Source organism: Telmatherina bonti (genome assembly GCF_933228915.1).
Source record: "Telmatherina bonti genome assembly, chromosome: 6".
NCBI lineage: Eukaryota > Metazoa > Chordata > Actinopteri > Atheriniformes > Telmatherinidae > Telmatherina > Telmatherina bonti.
The window spans coordinates 32,797,186-32,823,733 of record NC_136624.1 but is presented as its reverse complement, the minus strand read 5'-3'; the positions used below and the strand labels follow the sequence as shown (position 1 = coordinate 32,823,733).

The 26,548-nt window shown below is 38.1% G+C and overlaps 4 protein-coding genes across 4 annotated transcripts; 2 read left to right on the top strand and 2 right to left on the bottom strand.

Annotated features, from left to right (window-relative positions):
* Window positions 1–217: 217 nt before the first annotated feature.
* myl6 (myosin, light chain 6, alkali, smooth muscle and non-muscle) lies at window positions 218–4,090 on the bottom strand. Its single transcript, XM_079242985.1, has 6 exons — window positions 3,995–4,090; window positions 3,714–3,741; window positions 2,245–2,388; window positions 1,746–1,919; window positions 1,466–1,543; window positions 218–588 (listed from the first exon to the last, which is right to left on the bottom strand). Exons 1-6 carry the CDS (start codon window positions 3,995–3,997, stop codon window positions 560–562), a joined length of 456 nt encoding a protein of 151 aa, XP_079099111.1. The 5' UTR covers window positions 3,998–4,090; the 3' UTR covers window positions 218–559.
* A 1,094-nt stretch (window positions 4,091–5,184) lies between these two features.
* Window positions 5,185–9,885, bottom strand: tsfm (Ts translation elongation factor, mitochondrial). Its single transcript, XM_079241638.1, has 6 exons — window positions 9,774–9,885; window positions 9,326–9,478; window positions 9,080–9,208; window positions 8,843–8,965; window positions 7,497–7,578; window positions 5,185–5,709 (listed from the first exon to the last, which is right to left on the bottom strand). The coding sequence occupies exons 1-6, from the start codon at window positions 9,819–9,821 to the stop codon at window positions 5,315–5,317; spliced, it is 930 nt and encodes a 309-aa protein (XP_079097764.1). The 5' UTR covers window positions 9,822–9,885; the 3' UTR covers window positions 5,185–5,314.
* A 702-nt stretch (window positions 9,886–10,587) lies between these two features.
* On the top strand, window positions 10,588–16,022 carry endou (endonuclease, polyU-specific; the record flags this gene model as incomplete). The annotated part of the gene is made up of 10 exons (XM_079242602.1): window positions 10,588–10,645; window positions 10,748–10,870; window positions 10,984–11,106; window positions 12,204–12,326; window positions 13,927–14,098; window positions 14,178–14,383; window positions 14,472–14,585; window positions 15,417–15,523; window positions 15,608–15,750; window positions 15,908–16,022. 10 exons carry the CDS (start codon window positions 10,588–10,590, stop codon window positions 16,020–16,022), a joined length of 1,284 nt encoding a protein of 427 aa, XP_079098728.1.
* A 6,626-nt stretch (window positions 16,023–22,648) lies between these two features.
* LOC306756715 (neurogenic differentiation factor 4-like) lies at window positions 22,649–23,644 on the top strand (the record flags this gene model as incomplete). The annotated part of the gene is made up of 1 exon (XM_079241549.1): window positions 22,649–23,644. The coding sequence occupies one exon, from the start codon at window positions 22,649–22,651 to the stop codon at window positions 23,642–23,644; it is 996 nt and encodes a 331-aa protein (XP_079097675.1).
* Window positions 23,645–26,548: the final 2,904 nt, after the last annotated feature.

Sequence of the window (26,548 nt, the reverse complement as noted above, 5' to 3'; positions counted from 1 at the left end):
CCTAACCTGTAATTACGATTAAATCTTTTTTAAAACCTAGTTTATTAATTTACTTTCCTTGATACTGATCTTAGATATTTGAATAATTTGTCAAATAAGTTACACTTGTTGCTAACATTTATCACTCTTGATTCATTGATATTTTGTCAACATTTTAATTGAAATGAAAAATGTACATGTGCTTTAAGAAGACCGACCGGCTAAGAGACACTTTGTAAACTTTATTCAGTAAATTTAAGTGTAACATGTCACATTTTAAGTCCAGTCCAAAAGAAAAAGGACAAGGAGACGGGGGAGGGAGCAGAGATGACGGTGAACCCATCAGCAGAGCTCCTCTATGGATTGTGCCTGCAAGAATGAATAATGCTTGCAACATGAGATGAAAAACTCTTAACGTTAGACAGAGAAGGCACAAAAAAAAACCAAAAACAAAAAGGGTTTACAGTAACAATACAGACATACCGGAGGTAGGATAACATGGATGAAGGACAAAACAAGACCAACAATATATTAAAAACAAATAAAAGAAACAAAAGCTGTGAGTGTGCTTCCGCAATGCTCAACCACTCATCACCATCCGGACAAGTTCTGGGAGGAGAGAGAGAGAGAGAGAGAGAGAGAGATTCAATGTTATTGTGCTAGATCAGTGCACAGACAAAACAAACTCAAATTATTCAATTAAAGTTTCCTTTCAATAAGCTTCCAGAGAAAAAAACAAAAGACCAAAAACCTGAACTGAATAAGAACAGTTAACTAACCAAACACCCAGCTTAGTCAGAGATGTGGAATGACAGTAAAATGCCTAAAACTGGATGTTGTGTAGTTTGGAAGGAGTGCAGGCTAAAGTGGATGGATGGATGGATGGATGGATGGATGGATGGATGGATGGATGGATGGACGGACGGACTATATGAGCTTCGAAACATGTTTATATGGTTGACAATAAGTAACTAAATTTCTTAGTTTTTGAGACTGAACCAACCAACATCCCGTCACAAGAAAGGTAACATTACTGCTAAACTACATTATGAAGTGCTCAGCTTCTGAATCAATTCTTCTTTAGGTAGCCAAGTAAAACCCACTGAGCACTGAGGCACCCAGATGCTAGTCAACAGCAAGTCAATCAGCAGGAGATACAAGGACGCAATCCTTTATTTGTATTATTGTTAGAGAAAAATTAAGCTTATCATTATAATTGTTTTACCTGTGTGAGCATATTACGTCTTTATGCGCTGTGAATGCCCATCCTGTTCTTTTGTTCATACATGCACAAGCATACATACACATTTTCCTGCTATTATGTTTGTGCCGTTTTTATCCATTTCTCTTACTGCTGTCACTTACTGCTGTTACATGTCAATTTCCCCTGTGAGGGATAAATAAAATCAATCTAAATCTAATCCGTGTGATTTGAAAAGGCAGAGATTTTCACTAGATACCTCGTGGTTTTGTTTCTTCTATTTACCTTCATAGTTGATGCAACCATTAGCATCTTCATGTCCTGCTAAAAGAGTCTCCACCTCTTCTTCTGTCATTTTTTCACCTGGAACACATACACACACGTTCAGAAGATAGATAAACATCAAAACAGAACAGAAACACAACAACACACTTTCACATGAAGACACAGCAGATGTGTTTGGTCAGATATTTGCCAGAGGAGTTTTATGCAACACGTGGAAAGAACACAGACATGTAAGCAGTATTTACTAGATAAGGAGTCTTTGTATTTTTGGAAACCTGACCTAATGTGGTGAGGACATGACGCAGCTCTGCTCCCATCACTGTGCCATTCCCCTCCTTGTCAAAGACACGCAGGCCTTCAACAATATCTTCAAAAGAGCCCTGGTCCTTGTTCTTGGCGATGGCCTGAAGCATGGGCAGGAACTGCTCAAAATCCAGCATCTTGTGGTTCATCTCTGTAGGAGGTAGATGAGACTGAGCTCTTAGAAGAGGAAGCTTTCATAGTCTGTCCTGGTACAACAGAGTCTATCAGCACACACTACATTGTCGATGACAGTCTAAAAAAGCAAGTGAGCTTAGAAATAGTTGTTTAAAATGTGTACTTGTAGACATTTCTTAAAATATTTAGGTCCACACTGAATCTTTTAGTAGACCTGTCATAAACCACAAACATATTGAGCACATGTCCTAACTTTCTGAGGTGTACCAGTACACTACTAACACTCAAACAAAGCTGTAGTTTGCCCATCTTCTTTTGCGACTGGGGATTCAGGGACTTGCCTTCTAACTTGGGGTTCCCCAGGACTTTAAGCACCTCAGCATTGACAGGGTTCTGTCCCAAAGCTCTCATCACATCACCACACTGACTGTAAGTGATCTTCCCCTCACCCGTCCGGTCAAACAAAAGGAAAGCCTCTTTGAACTCTAACAAAGACAGACAGATGCAGAAGATTCAGTCAGCATCAGTGGGTTATTCTTATAATTATTACAGAAACGGTCCTGACACAAGCAAACATGTGCAGGACACCAAAGAACTTTAAAGTGAAACAAATAATTCAATTAACATGTTTTATGATGTGGCCGAAATTATCAACCCATCAGTTAAGGCCTGTCTGGAGCACGGATGCTATGAGACACAGCTAGATAGGCAGGTATCCTGACATGATAACTATGCAGCAGAGCCAAAAAGCAAATTTGCTCTGCACAACTGCACACAGTAAAACCACTTATCAGTGCTGTAATTTTCATATGACTATAAGAAGTCATAAAAGCGGAGCAGCTTGCAGCCATGTTGCTGCATCATAAGGAAACTTGCCCATATTGAAAATTAAAACACGAATCAAAATAAAGTTTAACAGTATTGCTAATGCTCTTTAAAATTGTGAGTTGTCTATAATTCTCTTTGCCCCTGACATCTGCTTAATATGTCCTGTTGAGCTGGGGATTAAATTTACTATTACAAAATAAGGCATTTTTAAAAGCAATCACACATTCCCCAGTGGCATTTCTTAGGATGACTTCCAGGGGTTGTCATCCCAGTATATGACTTGCAGCATAAATTAGATCAAAACAAAACAATCAATTCCACATTTGATCCTGTTCTAGCTTAATGAGGATGATGATATACTAAGAGTACTTAAGCTGGTCCTTAGTTTTAATGAAGAGACACTTGAAAAAGGGAACACTGTGATAAACTGTATACACTGTATTTTGTATCAACACAATCTACAATAACTTGGTGGGTAGGGGGGTTGGGTATAGTAGAAGAAAAAGACTCTTCGCAGTTATGCCAACAGTACTTCTCTGATGCTGCATGTCTAGTGATTTAAATTATATTTTGATTTTACATACCCATTAGTTCCCTAACCAAAAGCAAGGTTTACACTGGATTTACACATTATACTGCTGAATACAAACCCTCTCAATAATGCTGGCATTTCACACAGGCATGCAAATAAACCAACGTGCTTAGATTAACTATAATGTGGGTTAGTACAGCATCGCCTTTTAAAGTCAATTTAATATTTTTATGATTGAGTTTTTAAGCCACATCAACCGAGTTTCATTCATTCAGGCCATCGTCATTTACCTGCAGAAATCCAGTGGTTTTCAGAAGCAATTGTTGAACTACAGGATCAGAATTCAAACAGCTATTTTAAATATGTGCTTTTTACTTTATTTAGATGAAATGATTCTCGGTACATTTAACTTAAAATGATTGTGCTAACCAGGTATCATCGTTAACTCACCCATGATTTGGTCTTCTGAGAAGTCAGACTGGTTCAAGCAGATTAGGAAGAAATGAATAAGAGTTAATTGCTGTAAATAGAAACAACTGAGTGTTTTTGTCAGATATATAATTAATTCACAATAACGAGAGCAGTCCAAAAGGCTAAACCTTAATAACATTGAATGAAGTAGGATGCTGCTAGCTTGACGTCGCTCAAACACAGGGATGATAAAACCATATATTGCTGCAAAACAACCAAAAGAAAATACTCTAGAAGTCTTGAATAACTACTAGACTTACCATTTCTTTGTTGTTGTTTTTTTTAGCTTTAGATGACACACGGTCAAAAGTCTGAATCTTGACAAAGCTGTAAGGACAGCAGCTAGCCAGCGCCGTAGGGACGTCCCTGATGATGTCACCAGGTTTGCACACGCCAACCAATCACGTGCCTGGAATTCAAGCCGCATTTCTCGCATTTTTGGAGGAGTGAATCAGCCACAGCTCCGGGGGCCCAAAACACTTTGCCACACCCGTCTGTTTATTTTCTTTATTTAAACTTAAATTTAGAGACAATAATATAATTAATTACTGCTATAAATACCCTACATAAGATGAATGATATCACTGAGCCTCTTTTAAACAGACGTAATTTTATTCCTATCTCTACTGGACGGGTTATATGCAGACTATATATGTGTTATACACTGTCTACTGAAACAGTATTGATGATCTTTATGTTTAAGCTATGTTACAGTTGGAGCTCATCAGGACTCGATGCCAATCTGGTTACAATTATCAGCATTCTCAACAAAGATCCAGAAAGGCACTCAACTACTATTTGCAATCTGACTGGAATCCAGCTAATGTTTCATGTTAGTTGTAGATTAAGATGTGAAAGAAACAGTATACTGATGAGAGAGTTGAAGCAGAAACTCAGGTCAAAAGAATTGCCAATAACTTAGTAAATTTGTTTACCAAAATGTCAAGAAAAACTGTGATTCCAGTCAGCATAATCATAACATGATTAATTAATCTGTTAACACAAAAGCTTAGTTTTAAAAATCTGCATCATAGTTCCACAAAGGCACTGATCAAAACGAATGAAGAAAGATTTCATAAAGATGGAAAGAATACAGCAAGATCAATTATGCTTAAAAAGACACACTCAAAAGTAGTCATTGTCTTTGAAACATTCTTTCTAAACCTCATGATTTTACTAAATATGTATACAAGTTAAAGTCTGCAATGTGGAAAATGTTGCATATTACAGGCTTTAACTCATATGCATTTTGTATGCAAAGCCTTAAAACTGTTTCCTTGCATTATGAAAATAAATTATTTTAGGGAATACAAAAAGTGTATCTCTGACAATTAAATGGGTGCTTAAGTTAACAAATCACTATATAAAATTAAGTGTAACAAAATGTTTCTATGAAAATATCCAGTGAATCCATATGAAGAGAGACTAGAATAAACATTTTTACAAGGAAAAACATTTTATTTGTGGATTAATAATTTCATCAGACAGACATATTGATAGACTTACAAGATTCTGCTTTCAAATTCATGATGCGAAGTTCCTGCATTTTACTCTCATTAAAGAATCACACTTGACTTCCTTCATTCTGCTTCTTCACCAACTTTCTCACCACGCTGAAATCTGACAAAATCCAGCACTCGAGCTTGTTGACCTCTGAGGAACTGTGCCACAGTCCTGCTGGGGTCTGCCAGGAAGGTCTGAGGCAGCAAGCGCGTCTCACTTTCACCACAGGGCAGGTCATCCATGTTGCCCAAAGACAAAGGGGCCTCCCCCACTATATGCTGTCCCAATTTACGACCTAAGGTCTCCTGTTCTCCTTCCTTTCCTCCCTGAAATATGACCAGAGCACCATACCGGCCCATGGCCACCTCAGTCTGGCCACTGACAGCGCCATGGACATAAGAGCCAATGTGCCACTCAGCAGGGACTCCCACTGTCACCGCTCGCTTCACAGACATGTTCTCACCAAGGCGACCTGGACAGAAACAGAAAACCTTTTAAATCAAGAATTAATTGTATTAATTTCTTAGATTGTTAAGTACTTGCATAAAGTCTAAATGTTTCGCAGTTCAAAATCTGAAACTTACCCATCATTTCCTCAAAGGTCCAAAATATTAAGGATCTATTATATTTATTGATTGTCTCCTGACAACGCTCATCTTGAGCTTAAAAGAAGTGTAAAAGTGAAACTTACTACAAATTCTAAAAATATTTCATTTGAAGCTTAAAAAACAGGAGTGCAATGGCTACTTTGTGGCATTGTTATTAAAGGTCTGTGAGAGACTTTCAGCAAGAAAATGAAAGAAGAAGAAAAAAAAACAAAAGAGTAATTAAATGTCACTACACTGGATGTTTTTGCTTATGGTAAAAAAGAATAAATTACTATCCACTTCACATAAGATCATTTAGGTTCACATTTTTGAGGTATTGAGATGTGCATTTCTTCACAGTGAAGAAGAGATCACAGCAAGGATACAGCAAGGAGAGGCTTAACAGGAAATTGCTAACCCACTGACTTTCTTTTGTTGACTATCAAAGACATGAGAGGCATCAATGGAAATCTATCTATTACAATAAATCATCAGAACCCACCAATCATGAAACAAATTTAGTCAGCCTTTAAGTTATTAGGTAGAAAAAAAAATGAGGACAAAAGTGTCTTGAAGCTTTCTGCATGTTTTCAGTGTGATAGTCAGATGATGTATCAAACACCTGCACATTGACTTTTTTTAATCCATTTTTCCAAATACTAACTAAAGATCTGACTCTTCAGGTGAATGTAGAAGTGAAACTCTTCAGAATTTACTTTAATCTTTCCTTCCATCTGCTGCTGCGCAAGAGCATGCAGGTGCAACAAGTTTGGCTGGAAGTTAAATTTGGGTATTTGGGGATTTTAAAACAAAGTGCAGTCTCACCAGAGAAAAAGACACTGGTGGAGAGTTTCTCAAAGAAGATAAGTCATCATCAGCTGTACTCTGCAGGCTTTTTGGCTATACTGGTGAGTTAGTTGTTTGTACTGAGGCTTTATCTTAAAGTATATTAACTTATCACAAAAATATACAAAAGCAAAACCAATGAGCATTTCTTCAGATTTTCTTTTGTTTGCTTAGAGTACTGATGCTAGTGTTTTATTGTATTTCTGTTTGGCGAAAATCCTTTCCAGTGGGGGTCACTGAACATACCAGTGTTTTATCTGCTCGTTAAAATGCAACATTTATTCACTTTTAACACATATATTGTACTGACACTTTTGAACCATAAAGTGTTTTCTGTTTCTTTGCTTTTTTTTTTTAAACTCACAAACAAGCAAACAAACAAAAGAGCAGAAGGTTGAATATTTTCATCTGAAGCTGTCTTGTTACTTCAGAGGCTGAGAAATAGCAGAGATCTTTAACCTCCTGTTTCAGGAAGCTTTTTCCAAACGAGGGCTTCGGTTATAACATGTTAATGCTTATTTGATACAGCACTGCTTGTTTTTAAGAAAAGGTTCAGTAAAAATTCCATTATTAGAACTTTTTACCGCAGGGATCCCCAATCCTGGTCCTCAAGGACCGGTGTCCTGCAGGTTTTCCAAGTGTCAACACACCTGATTCAATTCAATGTGTATTTAGCAGACATGAGCAGAGCTTGTCTGAGTCTGAGTCAGGTGTGTTCCAGCAGGAACCCTTGGAAAACCTGCAGGACACTGGTCCTTGAGGACCAGGGTTGGGGATCCTTGTTAACATTAGGAGGCAGGGGGGAAGTCAGCAAATTCTTACTGACCTATTATGAGAGCAACCTGGTCAGCTAGTGAAGCTCCTTCACCCGTTCTGAGTTTGAGCAATTCATCACCTGCCAGGGCACTCTGGGGAAAAACAACATTTGTATTAAGTCAAAAACACATCTGTAAATGAGTGTACATGCTTTCCTGATAGCAAAAATCTTTAATGATGCTCCATTTCAGTGTAGTTAGACAGCAACAGAAAGGAAACATGAAGTAAACTCTTTTTAGTCACTTTACAAAATATAATGCATACGTGTTTATTTAAATATAAATGTGGCATCACCTGATGAAATGTATGTGCTGCTCCTTTTTGGAACACAAAAAGCACCTCAAAAAGAGGTTACGTTGGAGTTTTAGCTTTCCAGCTCGCAATGTTAACCTGTAAATAGCAGCTGTGAAAAGTAAAACCTGTCTATCTAATAAAACATATGCCAATGTAGCTGATCATAGCAAAAGAAATGTTAATACAATTATTTTTGATAAACTGTAATTTTGTAGGCAGATATGTGAGTTTAGGTATGTGCATTTAACATCACTGTAGGGAAATGTAAGAGATTCTGACTTATTTTTGTTGTTCCAACCTGCCAAATTCAGGTGCAGCTTTTGTATTAGTTAAAGTTACATGCTTTGTACCACACAACCTTCAATAGAATTAGCACAGAAAAGAGTATCTAATTGACTGATAAGGTGTTATAATGATGATGGATATAATGGCTTTGATTAAGTCAGCATCATTTTTATTTTGTTATTTTGGGTTAATTTCATTTCATTTTTACAAATCACATTAAAATACAGTGACACACCAATAGATACATTGTATACTTGTAAAAATTTGGACTTCCTAGAAGCTATCTTTAGATTCTAAATGGGAGCCAAGACCTAACGGTTTATCATAGACATATAATAGAAAAACAATCTCACAATTTCCACCCCAACCCCATAAAACTTAGATAAGCAGATTTCCTCAAAACAAAGCGCAGTCACCAGAGAAAAAGACGGTGATACTGCGGTCTCGACGGATTTTTGATGCTTATTGTGCCTCATCCCTCAACTGAAAGCCTCTCCTTAAAAAGCCACTTCTGAATGTTTGTGGGTGTATCTTCACATAAAGAGTTGAAGTCAGCTCATTGCAAACCAAATGTCAGTAGCAGTCTGACACCAGAGCTTTCGGTTTATATTAAACCCAGTTGCATATATTTATTACATCTGAATGAAACAGAAAATGAGGAACAAGAAGAATATAATACTGAACTGACTGCTATTGCCCCAGAAAGCCTGTTCACAAGCAGTGTCAATGTACAGCTATCGCATAATGACTGAGAAAGATATCAGCGGGCATCATTACCTTTACGTATCCTGTCTGGCTTTGAGTTTTACTTCGATGGTGAGCCAACATGGCGAAAGTCACATCCTTCACCAGCTGATGGAACTTCTCATTTCGAGCAACAAAGTCTGTCTCACAGTTCACCTGCAACAAACAGACAAGAGTACAACCATGACAAATCACAGAATGCCCTAAATTAACAAAAAGGCCAAAAGAAACCATGATGGTGTAAGTTAATTTCTGTACAATTAACCTTACCTCCACCATAACTGCAGCATTTTCTCCAACAAACAGCCCGATCAGTCCCTCTTTGGCTTTTCGACCCTCAAGCTTGTTTGCCTTGCTCCAGCCCTCCTTCTGGGCCTGCTTGTGAAGCCAGGCTTCAGCCTGAATAATAACCAAATTACACATCAATACCTCTGTCCCAGCTTGCTTTTTTTTTTAGTATTTAGTCTGTTAAATTCTAACACATCTGAAAACAGACAAAGTCTGGGAGTGGCTTACCTGTATTATATCATTATCAAACTTCTCCAGGGATTTCTTACAGTTGAGGAAAGTGTAGCCGGTACTTTTTCGCAGTTTCATCAGGAGTGCTTTATCTGCAGCCAGGAGTTGGCATCCCGTGTGTAATGACTGCACATGCTGGCAAAAGTTGCCCTGAGAAAGACAAATGTAAACATGAACTTTAACTGCAAATAGCATAATGAAGATTTTCCTCCGTCTAATAGTCATAACTCATCATTTTATGGACAAACATGACGCTGCAGTATCCTTTACAGTAAAAAGTAACGTTTTACAAAAACATCCCATACCAAAATACTCGATTAAAGGTGGCCCATGAGTGTTTAAATGGGAAATTATGAAGTGGAAAGTATAACATTTAACATCCAAACTAATTCACGGAAACTTAAGCTTTTGATTAAATTATATATTTAAAGCTTCATTCACTCACCTTGATAAAGTCTCTTGTAACGGTTCTAAATAAAAAGGTTAGTGACATCTTTATTTCTGGGAAAGTGATGCGTCTTATAACAAGTCAAAATGTCATTGAAATCCACGCTGAGAAAGGAAGGAAGCCTTTGAGGGACAAAAAAGATTCACAACATACTTTTGAAACGTTGTAGCGCCACCGAGAGGACGGGAGGATAACTGCACTTTGCAATGCACAAAGAAAGAAAAAGAAAGAAAGAAAGAAAGATAGTAGTCACTTTTCATTTCCATCTCACCTGCTCACCTTCCACGTGAGCGTGTGAACTCATGCACGATTAGGAACACAGAAGTGAAACATTTTATTGATCCTGCTGCTGGACAGTCCCTGAGAATTATAACAGCTGGACATTCAGGTGGGAGAAAGAAGACAAGGCAGGTAGATGTGCTCTCAGTAGTTTTAGGTCCCATTTTGTATCTGACAATTGACAAATAAATAAATATATAAAACATATAGAAGGATACAATATAAAAGTGTTTCAGAGAAACAGTGTAGCACTTTTTTTTTCTTTACTCTTTACATTTTTCTTTCTGTTTACTTTGAGCTTTCAAAGTACACAACATATCACCAACACTTCCCACGACCGTCACTGAATCAGAAATCGGGAAAGAGCGGTTTGAGTCAAAGGTTTTTACACACTTTATCATTAAATCTAATGGGAAAGTGTGTTTAAACACACACACGCCCACACACACACATTGGTCGGGTGAAAACTGTTATAAAAGGAAGGTTGTGATAATAGTCGGCCCACCTTGTTTCAGGCTGAAGCAGATCCAAGATGAAAGTCATTCCTGTTCTTGTACTTTGTATGACCCTGTTCTGCCAGGGATTCAGCAGTAAGCGATTTCTTTGTTCTTCTATCATCATAACACAACTTTAAGATAAGATCTAAGTATTGTCATATTATTAAGGTATTAATCCATTTAACTGGTTTTCAGACAGTCTAGACTCATGTCAAGGTCGATGTGGTTATGGGACGGACAACAACTTCTCCTGTCAGTGCAATCCTTCATGTGAGCGCTACAAAGATTGTTGTTCAGACTATGATGAGCTATGCAAGGGTAAGTGACTAAAACAAGCAGACATATGGGGACTGGAGCAGGTAAAATGATCAGGATATCAGGATTACTATTGAGACTGTACAAATCAAGATGCTATTTTCCTGTAATCCCAGATGGAGCCACATCTTGTAAAGGCAGATGTGATGAACAATACAACTCTCAGAACAAGTGCCACTGCAACTCCAAGTGCACCCAGTACAACAACTGCTGCAGCGACTACGCAGACCTCTGTGACAGTAAGACTATGTGCCACCTGTTGCTGATTACTTCTTATAAAGTCCACAGTTAGCCATTCGGTCTGCTTTAATGTTTGTTCTTCTGGAATTATCTACTGCGCTATTTGACATCTGGTAACTTTCACATAGTGGAAAAATACGATACCAACAAACCAATATGTTAATTTGTATTTTATTGGAATAAATTCATAAGCATTTTCAGAAATATCTGTTAAACATTCATAGAAAATGTATTTTTTCCATTAATTCCTGACACATGCACAAACACACACACACAAACACAGGAAAATAAAAGTTTTGCTTTGTTTTCAGTTTTATATACACCTGGTTATTACACAGACTGCAATGTTTAAAAAAACCCCAATTTGTTTAGCCCAATTTTACTTTTCATGTTTATTGTATATTGTTAATTTCAATCCTTTTAGTTTTGCTTGTACCCTAATTAATGATTGGTTTTTATGCAAGTTGTTTTTATGATGTTTGTAAATCATTTATAAATCACCCTGTGCTTGACAGATACTATATAAAGTGATTTGATTAGATATTTAAGTACATATGGCACATGAATTTATGTCTTTATCCAATGCTTGTCAGTACAGCTATGCCATTATATTCATGCAGTGTCAAATTTTAGTCTTGAATCAGCTGCATCCTTTTAACATTTTTTAATTTAAAGCTCATAATCAAAAAATATACTGTAATTCTTAAAAGGGAAATGTGGATGATTGCAGACAAAATACAGATTTAAACTTGGACGCAGGCCTTGGCAAAGCTGTCCATTTGATATTTTATACTGGTTATTTGTTATTTTATAATTAAAACCAGGACAATATATTGCAATAAAACCAGTCATTCATAAGTTTACCACTTGTCAAACACAAGACTCAATGTAAGTTTAGTCTGCTTGAGGTTCTATGGTGCACTGAAAGGCTAATGCTAGAATCCAAATTAACTAAAAAAGAAAAAATTAATTAAAAAATTATCAAAAGAATTTTTACTTTTATGCATAAACACAGAAACTCTTGCAACATAAATATTTGATGTTTAGATCTTTGATGATAGTGTAAATATCATTATGAAGTTTCCTGTAATCCCAGATGGAGCCACATCTTGTAAAGGCCGATGTGGTGAACAATACAACTCTCAGAACAAGTGCCACTGCAACTCCAAGTGCACCCAGTACAACAACTGCTGCAGCGACTACGCAGACCTCTGTGACGGTAAGAAGGACTATACATTACTTGTCTGAGACTCCATTATGTAAATATATCTAAATATAAAACCTAAATAAAACACATTTGGCTGAGTGAGAACTATATTATTTTAAAAGCACTTTAACTATACATGTTAAATATATAAGAGTTGCAAGAAAAGAATCAAGAATTTTATGAGCATTTTTTTAGACTGTTGTCTTGGAGCTACTCTTTTTTTCAAGGTTTGAAGAACAATGTTTTATGGCCAACTTCTTTTTTACACATGACCAGCAGGTGGTGCTGTTTTGCTTCATAGCACAACAGCAGCTGCATCCATAATAAGGAACAATATGTGTTGACAGTCTTTAGACTGCAACATTTTAATCTTTTAAATTAGATTAAAAAAAACAACAAAACAAAACATACAGCGTAAACTTACAACATAAAAATGATCACTGAACTGAGCAGAAATTAACCATATATGTTATTTTCTTCTCCAAATATTTTGAATGTGAGCTAGTTTCACTTTGTTTTGTATTGATTAAAGTGATGGTTGACAATATAAATAAACGTGCTGTAACAAACAGTGTTGCTTATCATATTTAATCAGTTAATTGCATAACTTTTTTAACCCAACACCTGCATTTCTACAAAAAGATTTGAGAGCACTCAAGGGAAAACAGAAAAAGATCCAGAGATGCCACCTTCACTGCGTCTGGCGTCATTTAGGATTAACTGAAAGACACAAATGACAAAAAATTGATGTATAGAAAAATTTATCTAAAAATTATGTAAAAAGTATATTGACAAAATTGTTTTTTATTTATTTGTTTATAAAAATACCAAAAATGGATATATCTATTGTCATTTTTAACTGCTTTAACATAGCATGGTATTAATGCTTATTTACTTTGCTATTAAATGTTCATCTATATTTATATAATTAATTGGTTCTTTTAAAAATGTATTTTCTAATCATATTTTTCATCCAATTGTTTGTTTTTATATCAGTTTCCTTTTAAGTTTTCTTTCAACTCAAAATGATTTATTTCCGTATTTTACTTCATTCAATATTTTATGCGTTTATAGATTTAATGACACATCTTTCATTTAGTCATATAAATTTACAATTTATCATCATGTATTTACCTGCTTTTTTTATTCAATTATATTAATTTCTGTGTATCTGTTTTACATTTCTGTTTGCATATTATTATGCAAATGAGAGGGGCGGTCTTAAAGGCATGTCTTCTGGGGGCTCGCTCCTGACCCACTGGTCAATGGCGCAGGTCAGAGGCCATTAGTGCATGGTGATTATGCCTGTCTGGGTCTGCTACTTGCCTTGATAGGGAGATTGAGGTGAATCATGTTAAAAGGAACAGCAAATTTCATCAGGAAATTATACCAGAGCTTTAGCATGTTGCTCTCTGAGCTGAACATCACTCAATCACAGATGTGCGCTGATTTGTGTGGATTGGCTGCGATGCTCAGGGAACATTACCTGGACATTTGCATGGAAAGTTTCTGAACTTCATACCTTCATACCTAAAGCGAGTGTAGGAAAAGCTCGGTGAGAGTTAAGTAATGCATTGTGTGTGTGTGTGTGTGTGTTTGTAAACTCCTGCAGGTGATGGAGGAGACGGCGGCAGTGCTATCACAGACGCAGAGATCAAGGCTCTCTCGGAAACACTTTACGTTCTAGACTCAAACAAAGCTTCAGCCTCTGAGTTGATTATTGATCCTCAGGCTCTGGTATCAGACTCTGAGACCAGCTCACAGAAAGATCTCTCCCCAAAACCGTGAGAAGACATTTTAATCATCACATGTCCATCTCACCAACTGCAGCACTTCTCCATCTGAATGTTTTTGTGCTTGTAGCTTGTTCCGCCACCTGGACGAGGATGCTCTGTTCTCCAGGCCTACCTATGCTGCTTTCTTGGCTTTGCTGGACAACTACAACAGGATGACTGGACAGACGGAGAACTTCAGTCCGCAGCAGCTGGCTGAACAGGACAAATTCCTCCAAGAAACTATGTCTAATACTGAGTTGGGCAGAGAGCTGTTTGCCTTCCTCTACACAAAGGGTAAAATGTCCATGTGCAGCAGTTTTACTTGAAAATCTCAGCAACACTGTTTCCAGTGTCAGTAATGGTTGTCATTCTGTATTTGAAGGGGTTTATGCATCAGAGGAAGAGTTTATTCAGGACCTGAAGATGATGTGGTTTGGTTTATACTCCCGTAATAACAACAAGATGGACTCCAGTGGCTTTGAACACATCTTTGCAGGTTTGGATGATGCAGATTGTTATGCTAGCTTAACATTAAAGTTCATGATAGTGCAATAAGAAAAGGGCTGAATAGATATTGCATTATTGTAGGAGTTATGAGGAGAACACCTCTACTCTAAAAAGAAAATGGCAGCACAGCTTATCTTTCCAGAGTTTCATATGAACAATTTAAAGAAGTTCTGAAACATTGTCTTTTGGAAAAACATGACCACACTGGATAGGCTTCAACATAACAGAAAGAAAACAAAACAAGATATAATTACTAACACCTCTTAGCCATGTAAAAGTATGGTGGCAGAGGACTGATTCTTGGGGCTTATGTTGTTGCATCAGAACCCCGTACACCTCTGTACAAACAAGTATTCTGTATGCAAATATGAAGCAATCTGTCTGAAAGCGAAAGTTCGGCTGAAACTGGCTCATGCAAAAAGACAATGATCCCGAGCAGGGCACAAATCTACAACACAATAACTGAATAACAGACACATAAAGAAGTTGCAGTGATCCAAAGTGTTCAGCTTGATTGAAATGATGTTACAAGATTTGAAGAGACAAGTCCATAAATGAATATCTACAAATCTCAATAATAATAACAGAATATTCATCCACAATGACTGTCTTTAGATTTTCACAAAATTCAAATAATTTTTGTTGTTTTTATTGAAAGAAAATGGAATGATGTAATATGGCACATGCTGTTCTTCTGTGTTTATTTATTTTTTACCAGATTTAAAACAACGTTGGTCTAAACAGTGTTTAATTATTATTATTGATCTTTCTTTCTCTCCTTCTTTCTTTCTTTCTTTCTTTCTTTCTTTGACATGAATAGGAGAGGTCAAGGGAGGAAAGATATCTGGTTTCCACAACTGGATCCAGTTTTACCGTCTGGAGAAAAAAGGAGAGCTGAACTACTACAGCCATAGTTTTAATGGGCCTGTAAGAATTCACACCCAACTCCAAATGATTCATCTATTTTGCATGTGCTGGACTGCTTTCAATTTCTTTTTGTTTCTCTTCCAGTGGACTACATACCCTGATGTCTTGGGGATGCAGTTCAAATGGGATGGCTACTTCAAGCAGGTTGGCTCTGCCGTCATTGGCTGCAGCCCTGAATTTGATTTTGCACTCTACAGCCTCTGCTACATCACTCGGCCTGGAAAGCAGTGAGTAATCTACAAGTCACTCAGATATCCCTGTCTATTGAATTATTTTTTGTTAAAAATCTGGTTGAATAAAGATATTAAACTATGAATTATGCCTTTGTTCGTGTTTATGTGGGTTTCCTCTTATTTCTGCTGTTCTGTTATCCATCATCCTTAGGTGCCGTCTGAGCCTTGGAGGGAAGGCACTCATCATCCAGACTTATACCTGGGATAACTCATCCTACGGGGATGGGAAAAAATTCATCGGCTCTGCCTTTCCTGCAACCCCCTAGAATTAAAAATATCCTGCATGATAAGCCATTTGGAGAGCAGCTTGGTTGTGTTTCAAAACACTTTTCAGATAGATGTTTTGAAATGATGAGCTAAACAGAAATGACTTGCATCAGGTATTTTATAAACAACAGCTTTAAGATAAAGAACAGCGGTGACTTTAATGTACCACACTGGCATTATTTCATTCCCTACATGCTGCAATTAAATCTTGATTCATGATTCATCTTCTAAAGTTGGATTCTTTCTGACGTGCAACACATGAAGTTCATCAAAGCAGCGCCTAAAACTGTAAAAACGCTCTAGAGCAGGTCTCATAGAGCATGAGAATGCAACGCTCTCCCTGGGGCATGATCAAGCTGTGCCTAATGGGGCAAAAAATGGGCGTTTACACACCCTGAGTGGGCACAATGCTAACACTAACCCTTCAGTCATAAGAGCATGTGTGCGTTTGGTACAATTGCTTATTGTCTTATGTAAGAGCAAAACAAAACATTACAAAAAAGGAGATGCAGATTTTGGCGGTACGAACTACAGAAACAAAAAGAGATTAACAAATCTTATTCTGCTTGACCTGCTCTGAACAGTAGCACCAGCTAAACCTGTTCTTATCAGCTGTCTGTAAAACCGTGCGAGTGTGTGTGTGTGTGTGCGTAACACCCCCAGTGTGGGGTTAAGTGTCTGTGTGCATGTGTGCGCCTGTATGAATGGGCGCATCCTTGTGTGTAAGCGCATGTGTGTGTGTGTATGTCCATCTGGGATGGGGGGTTGATTTTACTCTTTCACTCATCTAGGGTGACTAACAGGATAAATTCTGGTCTGCCGACAGAACAGGGGGACACACTTGCAGCCCTGTTTAAAGAAAGTATTACAGGAGATGGATCTGCCACTGATCCTATTGTTCACCAGTCTGTGTGCATTCATGCAAAAAAAAAAAAAAAAAGAGCGCAAGACCAGTCAGTTTGGGAGGAAAACTCCAGCCTTCAGCGATTCATCTGATTTGGGCCTCACAAGCAGTCAATGTGCTTTAGCAGCAGACAATAAAGTTAGCCCTGGGTGGAATTTCTCCCACAATTTTGTCAGAACATATTACATTTTCTGAGCTGGTGACTCTAGAAATTAGAAGAGTAAATCTTCTCTCTTTTCACACTGCCCTCTTTTTAAAGCCCCAACGGAATCAAATTAAGTCACAGAGTGGCAAATAAAAGGAAAAAAAGATTCAATTGTTTCTTTTGTCACTCACACAACTTCATAATCAAATTATAGCTGGCCACCCGCCAGCGTGTCCTCGCATCTCCCCAAATGGGCTTCTTCTTGCAGATCTCGTGAGCCACCTGACTTTTGTTTTGTAATTATATTATCCCGCTCTCCCTTTAGCGTGTTGTGGCTAATGGCTGAGCGGGCTATCCCAGCTGCACATGCAGAAACAAAGCTGCTTATGGGGCCAGACAATGGACCCGTGGAAAAGGGACGCCTGAAGGCGGTCAGCCAATGAGTATGCACAACAGGGGGGCCAACACAGGGATTAGGAAAGGGTTAAGGGGGTTTAGGGGTTCATGCAGAGGAGGGTGTCAATTTTACCCAGTAGTTGGGTCCATCACTGAGATGGTTAGTAGAGGGACACATGGTCAATATCACCCCTGTCTCCTCGGGGTCGGTACTGGGCTGGAGGGAGGTTCAAGTTTGGCTTATATGCTGGCCATTTCTAAAGTTGACAGAGAACCATGAAATACATGGCAACATTCATTCTGTGGCGTTTTTTGTTTGCTTTCCGAACAATCTGATGAACCAGATTGTCTTGGCTATTGCCAATGGTTTGGATTATAAAGCGGATTCAGTCATATGCAGAGTGAGAGATCCATTCTTGGTCAGCTGAAGTGACCTCAGACTGTCATTGGAGGCTGTTGCTCTTGTATTGTATAAGAACTTTTTAGTTGCTGCACATGTAGTCTGTCCTCATCCACATACATGAGTGCACACACAAACACACAATAACACAACCTCCATGGTGTGGTGTCGACATCTCTCCGTGGACTTCCAGTATGACAGATGGGCAAAAGCCACTTTCCCCCCTCTGCCATTCACAACACACAGGGAATATGGAGGAAGGTCATGCTTGTGTGTGTACTGAAGTGAAGTTTTATCCGTCGTTCGTTTTTTTTTTTTTTTTTACATTATAAATACATTCCCATCTTGTCGACATGGCTAGAAAACATGAGGAGGGGACAGAGCAGCCAAGTGAGAATAGATGGGCCTCAGAGCCACAGACTGTAAGAGAAGACCATCTGTAACATGACTTCATCATGTGAGTCCAACACAGAGGGAACAGGGGACATCATGACATATATACGGTGCTGCATTTGAGCACCACTTGTGGAATATAAAGATTGGACGAGATTCATTAAAAGAAAAATAAACAAAAATAACTTCTGTTATGTTAGTAGTGTCATTTTTATTTTTTTTACTTGGCTGCAACTTCCATCCAAGATGACATACGGACTGAAAGGGATTAATCTTCGATCTTGCAAACTATGCTGTGAGCGTGTGCAGTGGGGACACAAGGCCTCAGTTATATTCCCCTGCTGGTTTCACTCTGGGGAGGCAAAAGGTCTGGCTTTGCTATTCCCATCTCTGGCTGCAGGTGTGGAATAGGACAGGAAATGATGCAGGGGGGAGGAGCAGCAGGCAAGGTGATCAGCTTGGGAATGAAACATGAGTAAAAATCAGACTGTTTGGGTTTACAGATCACCCTGAACCTACCTAAAACCTCACAGTTGGAGCATGCAGGACCCCTACATCACAAACACAAACAAGTTAGCTACATAACTTCTCTACTGTTTAATATTCAACTTCCTCTGATTTTTATGTACTTAGGGGGGATTTACAAGTATTTATTTACTTGCCATTGTGCTGAAAAAGTGATAACTCATAATAATTTGTAATTATTTAGCTAAATTAAAAAATAAAATTAAAGATGAGAGTAGCCACTTTGATTAAAAAAGGCGGACATATAAGTCTCACAATTTACGTGACACTAAAAAGAACATTGCTGGACAACTGTAATTTGCTAACGGTCATGTTTACAATCCAGAAAGCTGTTGAAGAAACAGCTTTAATCAAGTATTTTTTTTATTTGTGACACTCAAACATACCTACATTTAACACAGTCTCCATCCCATCCCACCCCTTGGAACCAAATCTCACATAAATCTTGACTGTGAACGAAAGAAAGTAGTGCTGTACACAACATACACATTGCATTTATATCAATGGATCACTGGTTAATTAACATCAACAACAACAGAATCATGAATCAGCTGACATCGTCACAACAAAGTCTATAAATAGTTGATAGCAAGCGTGGAATTTTTCAACACATCCTCTGATGGTAAATTTGATCTTTTCTAAGTGAATGTTGCTCATCACACTTCTAATCCATTTGGCCAAATATTGGGAGCTGGGAGTCCTTGCATTTACTGGGAATCAATTTTCTGGCCAGTAAAGAAGAATATGCAGCACGTTTGGATAAAGTTTATTCTGGGGGCATTCTGAAGGGTTACACCAATGTCACGTTTACAATCTAAAATGCTGTTGAATAAAATGTTTTAAGAGCGGATGAAAAAATAGGCTTTTATTTTGTTGTTGTTTGCTTTGGTGTAAATGTGGAAAATGATGGTCTCAAGAGATAAACAGACAGCACTTCCCACAGGAACCTTACTCTGCTTGTGGAACAGGGTGGTAGTGTCATGGTTTGGGTCTGTTTTGTTCAATACGAATCCTCATAGATGGAAAATAACTAACCTGTTTAAATAGAGAAGATTCACTTCTATTTCTCCTCACCTGAAGCTTTTACAGGTTTGTTAAAGTATCATGCAGAGCTGTTTTTGATGAGCACATCTGAAACATGAGGTTTCACTGTGGTTGTGTGTTTGGTATATAAGCCCAACCCTTAAAACAATGCGATGCTTTTAGGCTTTCATGAGAGTTGGAAAGGCCATTTTTAACTTTTAGAACAATTTAACATGATATGTTAAGGAGCAAGAACTCTCCATGGATGCATTTTGCAGCCTATGGGTTATGTTGCTAAGCTCTAAAATGCAAAAGCTCAGCACCTACATGCTGCAAAGAGGAGGGGGTGGAATGACTCCCCAAAGTCATATTACCCTTAAAGCTGCACACCTCATACGAACCTTACCCCTTCTGGTCAGAGCTGCCTCCTGGGAGAGATGAACTTGTTCAACAGTCTATCTCAGCATGGGGAAGGGATGGATGGCTGCAAGATGAGATGGAGCAAACACCTGCTCTCACGCAACTTCAAGCTGTCACATACAGTTAGGCTCAGGAGACTGAGCGCGTCTCCTCTCCGTTCAATGCAAACGTGCTGCGGATTTAGCGGACGCCCCCGTAAAGCAACAAAAGCCCGGGCCTCCTCTCTCTCTGTCTGGACATCTTTGACGCACACACGCGCGCACGCACACACGAGAGAGGTGGAACTCCAGGGGGCCCGAGCCACGGGCCGGCCACGCGCGAGCTGGAGAACGTCAACAGGAATTGGATGGGAGTGGGAGGAGGAGCTTTGACGTAGAGGTTAAAACGGGAGCCCCCCGCAGTGTGACCCGCACTGAGACGCGGAGGGACACAAGGACACACAACCGAACTTCAGCGCTATTTGGTGACCAGAGTCCAAACTGTGATCCGTGGGAGGAAGAGACGAACATCTGACAAACTTTCTGCAGGTCACGCAGCAAGGGTGAGTTTCCAAACACAACTCTGCAGGGATCAAGTGTGTGATGCAGCCTGTTAAAGGGCTGTTTTGTTTTGTTTTTATTTCCAGCTTTGGAAAAAAATCACACAAAAACATGACTTTTTCGTTCCTTTTTATTCATTTTTCCTAAACGTGAGCACAGAAAGTCAGGCAGCAGTTTATTTATACTTCTTTCAATATTCATATAAATGTACTGTAGCCTGTACAGACAGACAGCTTATACATTTTTTGGCCTTATAGGCAGGTAAACACAGCAGTTTGTGGCGACAAAACAAAAAGTCGGTATTTGAAAACGTCCTTTTCCATTCTGCTGGAGTTCGCTGTTAGGCCAGTGATCTAGGGGATGTCGATCTTTCTTTTAATCCCATGGTCGCCGCTTCATCCACAGAGTAAATCCTTCACTGCCCCAGATTGAAGTCCTGTCAGTGACTTGATCTTGCTGGAGCTTTACTAGTTCACAAAATGACCGGGATTAGGCTGCTGACCCCGAGCGAGGGGGAGAGGGGGGCAGCGGCTACAATAGACGATGGTTTTTATGGAAGAAGAAGAAAAAAAAAAGAGTCAGATATAGCCGATGGAGACCATCTCTTCCTGTTGGGTTGATATGAAGTGGACCAGAAAACCCCTCCCGAGGGAACTGTCCGGTGCTGAAACTCATCGGCCCGTTTAGGGGCGGCTGTAACAGCCACGGTATATTTATTAAGTGGTTATCAATGTTTATCACTGGTTGATAAATGTTTGCACTGAATGGCTCCAGGTAATAACTTGTATAAAAAGATCTATTAAGGAAATTCAGGATGCCCGTGAAAAATCTTAAATTCACACTTTTAGTCTAAGAAAAAACAGGAAGTTTAAAAAACATGTTTTTGCAATTTTTGTCAGTCAGTTAACAAGCAAACAAGACTGTCTGTCAAACTGAATATCCAGAATTATTAATAGCAAATCACATCATCATTTAGCAGAAATCAAACATTAAGACGTTCAATGTGATCGTATCTGTGGAATTCCGCTGGAATAAAACAGCCAACAAGTTTTCATAAATAATAATAATAAATAATAATAATAATAATAATAATAATAATAATTAAAAACCTTTGTTCCCAGTTAGATATAAATGCCATATTATATATGTATTTCTAGTGTCAGAATGAAACTTTTTAAGAAAACTTTATGCTGCAGTGGATGGAGGATTTGCAAATTAATTTCTATCAAAGAATATGAATTTTTCTTAGGGGATATGATAAGTGATGGAAAGTGTATCCAAAAGAAACTAAACTTTAAACTAAAGCCTGATTAAGAGAGTTTAATATAAAAACTATATCCAGGTGGGAAAGTATTACCAGAAAGCACCAGTGTGATGATTCATCATGCAGAACAAATCTTTTTAGACTATTATAAAATTATTGTTGTCCTTTCCTTTTTTTTTTTCTTTTTTTTTTTTTTAACAATGTTAACATCTGTGTTGAGTTTTAATGAAGCATGTTTTGTCTAAATTAGTGAGGCTGTGCTTGATAATACATGTTATGTTGCAAGCAGCATGTTTAGTATTAAATATCTTCACCAAAGTTAAATTGTTCATTGCCACCTTAAAAACTGCTGTCATTGTTGATAATGCTTACATATTCATCTATGTCTGAAATTATATTGTCATTTGGAAAATTATAAGGCAACAATCACTTAAGACAGAGATATAATTAAAAAAAAAAAAAAAAAAATTGCAACGATTTTACATGGAAGCCGTAAATGTAAACCATAAAAAACTTTCGAAACCCAGAAGCAGCACTGATGATTATTTGTAACCTTGCGTGAACTGGACAACAGTACATATGTGTGATAAACCTGTTTTCTTGTTTGCAGAGTACCATGATGATTAAGCCATATGTGAGACAAGTGGAGGGAGAAGAGGTTGTCAGCCCTCTACAGTGGATGGATGGAGACACAAGCTCACCTGATGGAAACCCTTCGGTCTCATCGCACCGCTTCAGAGCTGGTGGAGTGAGTCAAAAAGCCAGAGAAATGGGAAGCGAGGATGCAGAGGAAGATGAGGATGTAGAGGAAGAGCAGGAGGATGAAAATGAGTCCAAGCGCCGAGGCCCTAAGAAAAAGCGAATGACCAAGGCCCGGCAGGAGCGTTTCCGTGTAAGACGCATAAAAGCCAATGCCAGGGAGCGCTCACGCATGCATGGCCTAAACGATGCACTGGAGAATCTGCGCAACATCATGCCCTGTCATTCCAAAACACAGAAACTCTCCAAGATTGAGACACTTCGGCTGGCTCGTAACTACATCTGTGCTCTGTCTGAGGCTCTAGAGGGGGGGCTTTCCACAGAGAGCAGGGCTTTCATGGAGACACTGTGCAAGGGCCTCTCACAGCCTACAACTAACTTGGTTGCTGGCTGCTTGCAGCTGGGACCAGCTCCTGGAACTGGGATGAGGCCCGAAGACAGACACGGAGTCCGTCCACTAGCCAATCCTCTCGGTGGCATGGTGAACTATACCTCCCCAGGCCTGCCAAGTCCCCCATATGGTACTTTTGACTCAGCTCACATGCTTCACTTGAGAGCCATGAAAGGAAGACAGTATGAAAATCATTCCCCACATGAGTACAGCGCTGGTGGTGTGGGCACCCCTCCCTATGACGGCCCCCCTACACCACCCCTGAGCATCAGTAGTAACCTGGTGCCCAAACAGGAGCCTTCCCCCCACTACCCACCTCCACATCACTACTCTCCTTCTCCTGTGGACCAGGTTCTCTATCAGACTCAAAGCAGTTATGATGTACACATAGAAGGACCGTATGACTCCTACCATCCACCACACATGCCCCCTCGACAGATAACCACCGTCTACAGAGACTAAGAAGAATCCGGAGCCACAGCCATCAGTTAACTTAAGTAAATATGTTGTATGTATGATCCTTTGTGAATCGGACATTGATTTCTGGAGGACTTTAAGACAGACTGCTATTAGTGGAACAATAGTTGTTTTGTTCTTTTTTTATGTGTGGTGCATTTGCACAGTAGACTAGCACTGCTCAACATTGTTAGACTGAGTATTAGGATACATTTGACTTGAACCAACACATTGTTTCCAAAACTGATTACCAAATGATTGAAGGGCCTTTCAGGTCCAAAGCTAATCATTGCTTTAGCCATTTTGGCCCATTGTCCTGGTACTATAAGATAAGCACTTCTAATTTAGCTTTGGTAACACCAGATATTTTACATAAAGTATCTTTTATTTATTCTTTAATTTAATTCAGTGTATATGGAGTTTGTTCTGATATGTCTGTTTTTTTCCATTTGCATATATTTCATGTTAAGGTTTGTTTGCCTAGTTAATCCCCTCATCCTTCTTTTGTGTCCAGTGTCCTCTTTGCCTTCTATTTGATGTTTTGCACTGGAAACACATTCACAGATAGATTTCATGACAAGGATGTAGTTGATCTTCTGTGGGCACTGAAAGTAGAAAGGAAAAGAAAAAAAAAAAAAAGGGCAAAACAAACTGGAGAATTTCCATGAAGAATGATGGTAAAGAGGAACAAATATGAATCTCAGGTTAACATAATGGGCACTGTGAATTGGATATAATGTTTAGTCTTTTTCATTTTTGTTTATTTTGGGGTAAATGATGTTATAAATAAAAGCAAAATAATCAGACCATTGTAATCTGTGCTTACTTTCTGTTAGAGTGGTGACAGACACACAGATAGATGTATGAGCACCAACAGCAGTGCATCCTGTTTGCCTGCTACTTTGTTTCTCATTTTTCTCCCCAGCTCTCTGTGGTTTAGCTGCACTAATCCCAGGGCTGTCTTTTAATGAAGGACTAATGCGTGAGGCTGGATTGTAAGATAAAGATTTATGATTAACGTGGCTGCCGGCCTGTGCAGACTTTCCTCTTCTCTGACACTGGGTTAGCATAATCCTTTCCTGACATCTACTCAGACTACAACTAAATATTCACATAAATACCACTGACCCTTTATATAGACACAGAGAGACAGGAAAATAGATACACATCTGTCATACCTACGTAAAGAATTTCTTTTTCCTTTTTTTTTTTTTTTTAGATAAGTTTAAGTCTTAAAAAAAAGAAAATTGATGAATAAAATGATTAAATAATATGAACATATGAGGGAATAAGTGATGAACAGGTCAGTGATAACAAAAATAATAGTGATCTGATTTGAGAGCAGCCACTTCTGTTGATCCATTGTCCTTGCTGGTCAGTGTAAAGGCCACCCACTGAGGGGTCAGTTAGAGGGGTCATTAGGCCACATTGGGTCAAGGCTTAGGGTGGGAATGGTCACCAGTCATATCATCGCATTTTCTGGACCCCTTCTTGTGCATTTCTGTGCAGCATTCGACACATTTCTCCATTTAGAACAGAGAATTGTAAGTATGATGCTAAAGGTTACATTATAGATGACATTTTCATAATCCTGATAAACACGCTGATGAACATCCCATGCTTGATCTGCGCTGGGAGAAATATATCGCTTTGTTTTCACAAGGATTAGTATAAGCCTGTCTGTGCGTGTGTGTGTGCGTGTTTGCATGTGTCTCTTTGAGGATGTGTATTTGTAATGCATTTGCACTACTAACCATGAAAAGCATGGGATGACTTTGAAGGGCTGAGCTGAATTACAAAAAGAAGGACGTATCTCTGCTGACTAACGGACAGGACATTTGACTCCGAACTTGGATGATGCTCCTTACAAACATGATAAATGACAAACATTTCATAGACCAGAGGCTTTAAGACAGAAAAGGTTTGCTTTTTGAAAAGGAAGCAAGACAAAGAGAGTCCTGAATTCATTTGAGGCCTTTTTGACCCTTGACCCTTCTTACTTATATCCTGGAGACAATTTTGAAAAACACAGTTTGGTGAAGCCTTTACTTATATGCCTTTGAAAATATAAACATTTATACTTTTAAAAGTTTTCTAGGCAGAAAAGTGTTATTTGCTTCTACATAAAAAGGAATAGTGCAAGAAATTATATCAGTCTATAAATCAAGAGATTTTTCCCCTCCATCACAAATATACTCACACACTGACTGACTCATTAAGGGCAAAGTGAGGATCAGGATCTTGCCTAAAGATTTTTTAGATATCAAACCACCAGAAAATGTACATAAATATAAATATTATAGAACATCTATAATTAACTAGTCTAACACGCACCTTGTGCATGTTGACTAGGGAGACATCTTGAGACAGTCCTCTTTTCTTTTGTTTCCAAAAGCATCAGACTTTATTTCAGTTTTTTAAAGTGGTCATAAGCAATAATACAAACAATACAAACATACCGAGGCCAGACTGTTTGTCAATGTCAGAAATCAAACCAAAACCAGGATATTTTATTTATTTATTTTATATATATATATATATATATATATATATATATATATATATATATATATATATATATATATATATATATATATACATATATATATACATATATATATATACATACATATATATATAAATATATATATATACACATACATATATATATATATATACATACATACATATATATATATATATATACATACATATATATATATATATATACATACATATATATATACATACATACATACATATGTATATATATATACATACATATATATATATATATACATACATATGTATATATATATACATACATATATATATATATATATACATACATATATATATATACATACATATATATATATACATACATATATATATACATATATATATATA